The sequence below is a fragment of the Neophocaena asiaeorientalis genome, unplaced genomic scaffold (assembly GCF_003031525.2).
Source record: "Neophocaena asiaeorientalis asiaeorientalis breed wild unplaced genomic scaffold, Neophocaena_asiaeorientalis_V1.1 scaffold694, whole genome shotgun sequence".
NCBI classification, from domain to species: domain Eukaryota; kingdom Metazoa; phylum Chordata; class Mammalia; order Artiodactyla; family Phocoenidae; genus Neophocaena; species Neophocaena asiaeorientalis.
Genome location: NW_020174226.1, coordinates 578054 through 587227, shown reverse-complemented (window position 1 = coordinate 587227; position 9174 = coordinate 578054). Strand labels below are relative to the sequence as shown.

Below are 9174 nucleotides of genomic sequence, written 5' to 3'. Positions count from 1 at the left end.
GGTGGGGCGGGATCACCGCTTGAAGCGGTAAGTGATGGGAAGCAGCAGCTTGCTTTTCTTGAGGGCCTGCACCTTCTTGAGGGTCTCATCGTCCAGGGCCAGGAAGCAGCGGCGCGAGTACTCGAGCAGACGCTCCTTGGAGGGGTCGAACTCGCCCACCTCCGCCAGCTTCTCGGGGGCCACGATGAGCAACTCCGCGATGGGCGTGGTCAACGCCACCGTGTTGCGGTCCACTCGGTGGTGCTCGAAGGCCCGAGACATGCTCTTCAGCTTCTGGAAGGTGCCCAGGATCTTCTTGTAGCGGCAGAGCACACCGTCGGCGTCCTTCACTGCAGGGCCGAGGGGAGAGAGCGAGAGAGAGGCATTGGGGGGGCGGGGGCAGAGAGAGGAAGTGGGAAGGGGAGGCCAGAAGATCAGGAGAACAAAACAGAGAACGAGGAAAAGCAGTGAGAGTTACAAGAGGCGGAAGAAATGTAGACAGAAGTCGGACCAGAGGAAAATCAGAGAAGGCAAGCCCAGGGAGGGGGATGAGGAGGAAAAATGAAGGAGGGAGTGGGTTCAAGGGTGGAGTTCCCAACCCACCTGGGCCATGGCCCCCTTCCCTGTTACTGACAGGAGCCCAAGGCTCAGGAAGGTCAAGCCCCAGGCGGCGGTGAGGGTGGACACAGATTTAAGGATTGTAAACCAGGACCACACGTGGAGGCCAGGACAGACAACCAGGTCTGGTCTCTTTGCTGATGGGGAGACCAAGGCTTGGGAGGACAAGGGGGAGCTCCTTGGAGGTCACACAGCAAGTCCCCAGCCCAGAGCCCCAGAGACCCCCACGCCCTGTGCTTCGCTTACCCCGCTGCCTCTCTCGGGCCTTGGGCTTCCCGAAGCGCCTCCGGCCAGTGCCCCCTTTCTGCTTCTGCCTTTTCCTCTCCCCGTTACTGCCTTGTGCAGATGCTCCGCTGAGTGAGGAGGCAGCCGACTCGGGGTCTGAGGCCTCGCCCCCAGGCCCGCCTCTGCCGTCCCCCTCAGCCCTCCGGGGCCCAGGCTTCAGCCTGCAGTGGTCCTCTGGAGAGGTGAGAGGAGACACGCGCATGCGTGAACTTCCCGAACAGGAGGGAGGGAGGGAGGAGGAGTCGGCCAGGTGGGGACCGACAGCACTGTCACACAGGTCCCCAGGAAGGGGTCCCCAAGGAGGGAACAGGCAGGAAGTGCACTGTAGATGCTGCAGTTCCACAAGCAGCTGGGATTTGGGGACAGAGGTCCCACATCTCTGTGGGGGGGGGCATGGGCTGAGGATGCTCCTCAACTTGGTGGCAAGAGGTCTGGGGGAGGGGCCCAGTGGACCAAGAGAGTCCCGGGGACCTCGAGAGAGAGTCTTTGACTTTGTGGGGTTCCCACGGTGGAGGAGGGGTGTTCTGGGGACCCAGTGAGGCCTCTATAAGCGGAGAGGCAGGCAAAGCCTGGGTGGGGGTGGGAGTGCAGACCCGGAGGGAAACCTTAGTCTCTGGGTCTAGTGCGCTGGGAAGGGCAGGCGCCCACCCTCACCCAGACAGAGGAAGCAGCGGGGGTTCTGATGCAGGGCCCTCCGAAGGGTGGGTTTGGAGGTCCAGTGTTGGGGTTCCCACCGCGTAAATCCAGAACACCCTGGGCCTGACCATCCTTGGTAGGCTCCCGTCAGCGTGGGTGGATGGTGGGAGGCCCCAGCAACCCAGGCTAGAGGTGGCTCAGGAGCAGAGGGGTCCTCAGTAAAGTAGGTGTTGAAAAATCACAGGCCTTTTGCCCAGACTTTCAGCTGACTTCACAGAGAGGGAAGCGGAAGCTTTTGAGGGAGCCAGCCAGGGGCTGAACGGCAGGAAGGGGAGAGGAGAGTCTGGATCCACCAAAACACAGCTAAAGATTTGGCAGAGAAAAGCCCTATAAGGGAATGGGATGGGGCAGTGTTCAGAATACATGGACCAGCAGGGCACAGTGTCCTGTCCAGCAGCAGAAGGACTCAAGCAGGAAGGAAGCTGGGCTTGAAGCCCCAGACATGGCCACAGGTGCAAGGAGAGGGCAAAATGACAGGTCCCCCTGAGCCGCCAGAGGATGAGTGTGGGTGAGAAGGGTCCTGTGTCCCTGAGGAGGGCCGAGCTGGGTGCCGGGGCCCAGGAGTGAGATGGGGAGGGGACTGGCAGCCTCACCTGCATCCATGCGGGCAGAGGAGATGAACTTGTCCAGCTGACACCGCAAGAAGTCCCTCTCCTCCTCCAGGTCCTCAATGCGCTTCTGCAGCCATGAGTTCCTCTCCAGGGCCATGTGCAGCTGGGCCCTAACACCGTTCATCAGGGCCACAGTCGGGGACGCAGCCTCCGGAGGCTCTAGGGACAGCAGAGGACCCTGGTCAACCCCAGGCCTCAGGGCCCTGCACCCCTGCCTGACTCAAGTCCCCCTTCAACCAACTCACCCTCGAAGTTTCCCTGAGAGGGGCTCAGACTGTAAAAGATCTGTGGGTCTAGGTGGGGCGTCTCGTCGAAGGGGATGGAAATCTCGAAGGCCTCATTGTCCTTCTTCACTGGAAAAAAGAGGCCGGGGTCACCCCAGGGAAGTCCCAAGGAGCCTCGGACCAGCCCCCAACCACGCAGCCCTGGAGAGGAAAGGGCAGGGACAACGGGCAGCAGCTGTGGGACCAAGGGTGGAGCAAGGTCCAGTTCCTCACCTGTCCTCCTCCGGCTAATGTTTCGCTCATTCATGGTGCGGCCTCCTGCGGACCCCAGCAGCTGAGAGCCTCAGGGGCACTGGACAGAAACAGCAGCCACAGATGAAGGAACACAGACGGACTCCTCGGGGACATCCCGGGGGAGCTGGGGCTCACGACTGCGGGAGGGCGTGCTGAGGGCCGGGACTCCTGGGTCTGATGGAGGAGGGGACCCAGACCCCTCAGGACTGAGGGAGGACCCCTGGGGTTACAAACTCCTGGACTCTAGAGAACGAGGGTGCTGGAAGAAGAAGGACCGGTGGCGTTGACAGAGCAGGCACATCCTGGCCGAAATAGGACAGAACCTCATCACAGGTCGCCTCGGGGCCAAAGAAGTGAGAGGTGCGGGGGAGGGAGAGTGTGCCCCAACTTCCAGGCAGGGTGGGGGCCCAAGCCACGAGCCGCGCCTCCCCACCCCCGGTCACCCCACGCACTCGCGTGGGCGATCAAGGCGATCGCCTGTTGGGGAGCTGGGCGCGTGCGCAGTGCGGGGGAAGGTCGTGAGTGGGGACGCGCCCCCGCCCCCGCCCTTTGTCCCGCGGGTGGGAGGGGGAGCGACGGTGGCAAGTGGTCTCAGTGGGGGATGCACCTGGCCGCAGGTGCCGACGCGGCCACCACCGCCCCCACGGCCCGCAGGTGCCCGGGGTCGGACTGGCCGGGGCCCCACGCTCACCCACCCGCGCGCGGAATCCGGCCCGAGGACCGACGGCAGCGGCGGCGGCGGCGCCCATGCCCGGCGCCGGGGAGCGTCTGCAAAGAATAACGGGGAGCAGAGGGAAGCGACCGCACACCCGCGGGCAGGGCGGCAGAGGCGGCGAATCTCGGAGCCGGGCGATGGGAAAGGCAGGGACGCCAGGACCGCCCGATGCGCCTGTTGGCGTGCCTCCTCCAGGAGTCCCCGGCCCCAGATGAGGCCGGCCGTTTGCGGCGGAGGCCGGGGCCGCACTTGCGCGATGGCCCCTTGCAGCGCACCCCCGCCCTTGGCGAAGCCTGGGCAGGGAACGTCACGAATTTCCCAATTCCTGGAGAGCTGGCAGCTCCGGGGGTCCCCAGGGGTGGGGGAGTGGAGGGCGACGGCGCGCCGAGTCCGGCCCGGGAGAGGCGGGGAAATATAGGAAACAGCCGGGAAAGTTGAAGCACAGGGAGGATCCCCTTAAGAGATACCCTGGGAACTGGCCGGTGTGGACCCCTGCAACCCGCTCCGCTCCTTCGCTCCTTCATCTCCCACTGGGCTTCAGCACAGCCAGACCCCAGGGTTCCCAGGATCATGGGGTAGGGAGAGTTACTCCTCCCCGAAAATAAAGGCCTAGAAACCACTCCCCACCCCTGCACCATCACCCCCGTGTTGTTAAGAGCTGGCTTTGGAACATTCAGACCTAGATTCCAGTCCTGGCCGCTCCTTCACAGCCTCAGTCTACCTGTAAAGTGGGGAGATTATAATCCTTTTTAGGTTTGTTGTGGGTATATAGGATGATATGACACGCAGAATGCTCAACTCAGCGCCTGACCGCAGTGAGAGCTCAAGACAGGGCACTGTTACTGTTATCTGAAGTTAGATGGTGGGAAGCTCTTTCCCTCTCTGGGAAGTAGAGACCATTTTTTCCTCCACCCAAGAAGAGGTCGGAAGAAGAAATGAGGCCCAGCACAGTGCCTGGCACAAATCCGACACGCAAGGAAAATTCATTGAGAAGGCAGATGTTTATTCAGCTTCTGGCCCAGCTCCACCTGCCTCTCCTCCCATTCTCAGGTAGCTTCCATGCTCTGGAATTTCTGCCAGCCCTTATGAGAGTCGTGCTTTAACCCTGCAGCAGGAGAACCTAAATGTCTGTGCCACCTAGAAAGTGTCACTCTCCCCTCCTACCCACTTCACACTACGGATAAATTGCAGCCTCAGTCAAAACGTCCAGGGGGAGGCACCTGCCCTAGATCGGTGTTTTTCAAACTACAGGTTCATGCGCAGATAATATGGTAGAATGAAATCTGGAATTGGCAGTCTTAAAAAAAAAAAAAGTAGATGGAAAAAAACAGAGATCTGCACGTGGCAGAGGTAACTACTGTTAAACCTTTGTTTTGCATATATTGTGTGTCTATACGGGGTTGCCATATAAAATGTTTCTTACAATGGATCGTGGTTTAAAAAAAAAAGAAATATTTGAAAACATTCGGCCTATATGACACAGGTGGTCAGGAGCCAAGCTAGGACGAACCCCAGTGCAGGCCAACCTTCCCAGGCAAGCCAAGGCCCAAGTGGGCCAGGCACTTGCTCAGTCTCTGTGCTAGGCAGTCGGCAGAGACACGGTCCCCCAAAACCTCACACGCTCAAAGTGGAACCCGTGTTTAGTGAGTGTCCAGTCTCAGACCCTGGCTGGGGAGTGGGAAGCAGGTCTGGGGCCCCTTCCCCCAGCCTCGCAGGGGGCCTCAGCAAGATGCTGCAGATTCCTGATGGCCCCCAACCACGGGTTTCCAGGCCCGAGAACTTCAACGCACAGCACTCTGCTCCCTACCCCTCCAGTCAGGACTCAGCCGTGGACTCGCTGATGTCTCTGAGGTTAGAGGACTCCACTCTGTAAACGTGAGGTCTTTTTCCCATCCTTATCTCCAAAACATTGAGGACCCGAAGATTACTCCTCAAGGCAGGGCTCAGCCTCCCCACGGGGGGGGGGGTCCTGTGTTTGTGTCCAGGGCCCCCGCAGCCCAGCCTCTGGCGCTCCCGGCTGTCTGAGGGCGACGGGAGTCCACGCTCCCCACAGAATCCCATGGTACCCGAGGTACCCCGCAGCCTGGCTCAGGGATGCTTCCACCGAGCGTGCTTCTGCAGCGTGTTCTGCTCCATAAATCGGCGTGGACAGTGCGGGCACTGGAAGGGGCGCTCCCCGGAGTGGACCCGGCTGTGCTGGGCCAGCTCGCCCGCCTCTCGGAAGCGGCGAGGGCAGAGCGGGCAGCCGTGGGGCCGCCCGCCACCTGCCCGGTGAATGGAATGGTGCCGCGCCAGGTGGCTGGCCCGCTTGAATGCCTTCCCGCAGGTATCACACTCAAAGGGCTTGACCTCCGAGTGGGTGATGCTGTGTCGCTGAAGGTAAGACATGTACTCGAAGACCCGGGAGCACACTGGGCAGCTGTAGCACTTTTTCTGAGCCGAAGCCCCATCGGGTCCGGACTCTCTCTGAGACTCCTCGTCCACCAGCACGGTGTACGGGACGCCCTGGGTGTCTATGAGCAGGTAGTGGTTGGGCCTCGAAGGGGACGAAGTCTGGGGACATCCTGTGGAAGAGGAAGGTCCGGGTTCTGGGGACCCGCCTGTTCGAGGGGGAGGCGCCTCCATGGCCTCAGCGGAGGGAAGCGCCAGGGGCTGGGGGCAGGGGGACGGCAGCACCAGCATCCGGAGGGGTGACTGAGGCCTGGTGGAGGGGAGAGAGGATGAGAAGGTTACAGTAGAGGAGGGAAGCTCAGCCCCACGGGCTCTGTTCTCCTCTCTCTATGTAGCCTACTCAGGAATTCTGCAACCCCCATCCCCCATCTCCTCTCCAGTCCTTCGGTCCTGAACTCTGTGACCCTCTGTAAGGCTCCTACGCACCCCCTCCTTGAAAAACCTCTCCGATTCTGTTCCACCACCGACTGTACGCACAGGCTCTCTTTATCTTTCCGCTTTGTGCCCCCCTCAGGTCACAGGTTGCCCGCAGGCCCCACCTAATAGACCTCCAGGCCTCTCCCTTGTCCACGCCACTGATCCCAGTCTGGGTGTCAGTCCATCCTACATATTCCACCAAGAAGCATTTCCTACCCCCTCTATATGCACTCAGGCCTTCTCAAATGGGCTGTCACGTTGGGAACCCCACGTCCTAACCCGCCCACCTCCCCTCGCCCGGCTACCTGCAGGTTCTCTCCAGTCCGCGCCCATCCACCCCCCAGTCCTGGCAGTGTCCCAGCGCTCTCTAGGGTTCCACCAGCGGCCCGGGCCTTCAGGCCTCTCTACGCAAGTTCTCGGCAGCGCCCCCTCCGAGCCGTCGGAACAGCCCCTCCCCGCCCAGCGCACAGGTACCCGCTCACCCGGCCCCGCCCCTCCCTACGGCCCGCTCCGGCTCCCTCCCGCCTCCCGGCCCCCGTACCCGGTGCAGCAGCCTCTCGGGTCCGGGCGACTCCGGAACGGCCCCGGGCTACTCCCGTGGTTGCAGATGGCGGCGGGTCGGTGGCCTCAGGGTATCCCCCAAGAGCTGGCGGCGCCGGGTAAGGGGAGAGAAGATGAAGAGGGTCCAGGGGAGGGCGGTGGGGGCGGGGGCGCCTGGGCCATCAGGAAACGGCTCCGGCCAGAAACACAGGCCGAGATGAAGGTTCCCAGGTGCTTATGGTCCGGTTTCCATCCCCCAACCCCGCTGCCTGCTTCACCCCGTCCGCCCCCACCGCTCCCATAAGCAAATAAGAGCCCTAAAATGGAGTGCGGAATGTTTATTGAGTAAAGGGTGAGGGTGGTGGGTGGAAATGGGGCGACACAGAAATAAGCCAGACTGTGCCCGTGCTCTTTTGTCAAATCTTCCACGCAGACAACAGTTCACCACTTCGGGGCGGACAACCAGGGCTCAGAGAGGTTAAGCCGCTTGCAAAGGCTCACACAGCACAGTTGGGCGGAAACTGGGCTCCGACTGGCTCCCAGGCACTGGGAGGGGCAACGACTTGGTCTACATCACACAGCTAGAGAGGGAGGGAGGGAAGGAATGTTTCTCCCTTTAGATAGTTGGGGAAACTGAGGCCCAGGGTAAGGCAGTAACCTCAGCGGAGTAAGGGAATGTGTGTGGGAGTAACGCTGTGTGGGTCAGACGTGGTGGCCCAGAGAGGGGCCGGTCAGCACAGGCCGGGTCTGGAACTTAGTGGAGGCGCACGTGCTGCGCCAGCTCCGCTGCGTCCTGGAAGCGGCGTGGGCAGAGCGGGCAGGTGTGCGGTGGGCCGGCGCGGGCACGGTGCGTGGCACGGTGCCGCGACAGGTGGCTGGAACGCTTGAAGGCCTTGCCGCAGGCGCCGCACGTGAAGGGCTTGAGGTCCGAGTGCGACACGCGGTGGCTCTGCAGCCGCAGAGGGCTGGCAAAGACCCGGGCGCACTCAGGGCAGCTGTAGCCCTTGCGAGGGCCTGGCTCTCCCGTTGGTGCCTCGCACTGTGGCGGGCCCCGGGGCTCCTCCTCCAACTGCACCGTGTACGTGTAGGGGACCCCGTTGGCGTCGATGAGCAGGTGGCGGCCCAGCCGCGGGGGTCGGGGCCCCGCCGCCGAGGAAGGAGTGGAGGAAGGGCCTTCCGTCTTGGGGAAAGGGGGAGCCTTGGGGGGCGGCGGGTCCATGGTCTCCGGAGAGGAGGACCGAGGGTGGGGTGGCCGCGGCGGCAGCAGGAGCATCTGGAGCGGCAGCTGGGAGCGGCGGAGGGGAGAGAAATTAAAACCGCCACTTCCTGGGGAGAGTGTACCAATTCTCACTGCTTGTTACCCTCTCTGTACCACTGACCTACCTTCCCTACAAAAAAAGAAACTGCTTCTAGGCCAGATCGCTCTACTTGCATCAAGCAGCTTCAGGGGCTTCTACAACTAAGCTCAGCATCTCAGGGCCCCGACCTGCCTTTCCTCCCGGGTCCTCCTCTCATCCCCCAGCTGGACCAGAGGGCTTCACCCAGCCACTTCCCTCCTCCTCCACCCCAAAAGCCAATCAATTTCCAACTCTATTTCCCCCTTTACATCTTCATAGCCTCTTTCATGTCACGCCAGGGCTCTTGCCTCCAGAATTTCTCTAATGGGTCGCTTCCTCTTCTTCCCAGCCCCAGCTCAGGTTGCATCCTCTCCCCCCAGGACCACCGCAGCAGCCTTTCTTTGGCCTCCAGACCCTCCTAGATCTCCATCCCCACTAGGTTCCCTGGAAGGCCTCCCATCTCTGGATACAGCTGTAGCCTCTCTTAATTTCCTCTCTAGGTACATCCCCAGAGCCCCACTAACCCAATTCCCCACTTTTCACCCAGGACTCCTCTATCCTGTTCCTACATTTAGCACCTTAAGGTTTCAACATCCTCTCCCATTACCTAACCTGTCCTCGAAATTTCAGGTATGCCTACCTAGGACGCCTCAACTGCCGGCCTTCTACGTAGCCCACGGCCCATGAACTTTGCCACCTGCTACATCTCCACCCAAGGGTCCCTCTCTCTCCCCAGCCCTTAGGTATAAGCCACTGACATCTTTGCTGTTCCTCTCTATACCCCTCGGGGCCTCCTCTCACTCCCCGTGACACACACCAGGGCCCCCGAGTCCCTCCCCCAAGCCCCCTTCTCCCTCTCTTCTGCATGCATCTGGCATCTTTATGTCCCCATTCCTATCCCTGCTGTACCAGCACAGCGCCTCCACCCCACTTCTCTGCTCCCCTTCCTTCTGTAACCCCAGAGCCCCTGTGTCCCCCTTTCCACTACGCCCCCAGGAACCCCTCGC

General features: G+C 61.5%; 3 protein-coding genes across 9 annotated transcripts in view; all 3 read right to left on the bottom strand.

Annotated features, from left to right (window-relative positions):
- Window positions 1-6: 6 nt before the first annotated feature.
- Window positions 7-9174, bottom strand: part of CCDC106 (coiled-coil domain containing 106) — a 28469-nt gene continuing 19301 nt past the window's right edge. The window contains exons 1-6 of one of the 3 annotated variants that reach the window (XM_024755178.1): window positions 3403-3456; window positions 2687-2765; window positions 2435-2537; window positions 2172-2348; window positions 844-1056; window positions 7-329 (exon numbers count right to left, since the gene is read on the bottom strand). In XM_024755178.1, the coding sequence (XP_024610946.1) occupies window positions 13-329; window positions 844-1056; window positions 2172-2348; window positions 2435-2537; window positions 2687-2716 (840 nt within the window). In that variant the 5' untranslated portion in view covers window positions 2717-2765; window positions 3403-3456 and the 3' untranslated portion in view covers window positions 7-12. Of the gene's footprint in view, window positions 330-843; window positions 1057-2171; window positions 2349-2434; window positions 2766-3402; window positions 3457-9174 lie in introns of those variants that run through there. The other 2 variants (XM_024755177.1, XM_024755176.1) reach the window with 2 other exon arrangements.
- Window positions 4405-9174, bottom strand: part of ZNF581 (zinc finger protein 581) — a 9292-nt gene continuing 4522 nt past the window's right edge. The window contains exons 1-2 of one of the 3 annotated variants that reach the window (XM_024755184.1): window positions 6832-6933; window positions 4405-6123 (exon numbers count right to left, since the gene is read on the bottom strand). In XM_024755184.1, the coding sequence (XP_024610952.1) occupies window positions 5511-6104 (594 nt within the window). In that variant the 5' untranslated portion in view covers window positions 6105-6123; window positions 6832-6933 and the 3' untranslated portion in view covers window positions 4405-5510. Of the gene's footprint in view, window positions 6124-6595; window positions 6711-6831; window positions 6934-9174 lie in introns of those variants that run through there. The other 2 variants (XM_024755183.1, XM_024755182.1) reach the window with 2 other exon arrangements.
- Window positions 7154-9174, bottom strand: part of ZNF580 (zinc finger protein 580) — a 21344-nt gene continuing 19323 nt past the window's right edge. For all 3 annotated transcript variants that reach the window (XM_024755181.1, XM_024755179.1, XM_024755180.1), the window contains exon 2: window positions 7154-8115. In XM_024755181.1, the coding sequence (XP_024610949.1) occupies window positions 7585-8103 (519 nt within the window). In that variant the 5' untranslated portion in view covers window positions 8104-8115 and the 3' untranslated portion in view covers window positions 7154-7584. The remainder of the gene's footprint in view (window positions 8116-9174) is intronic.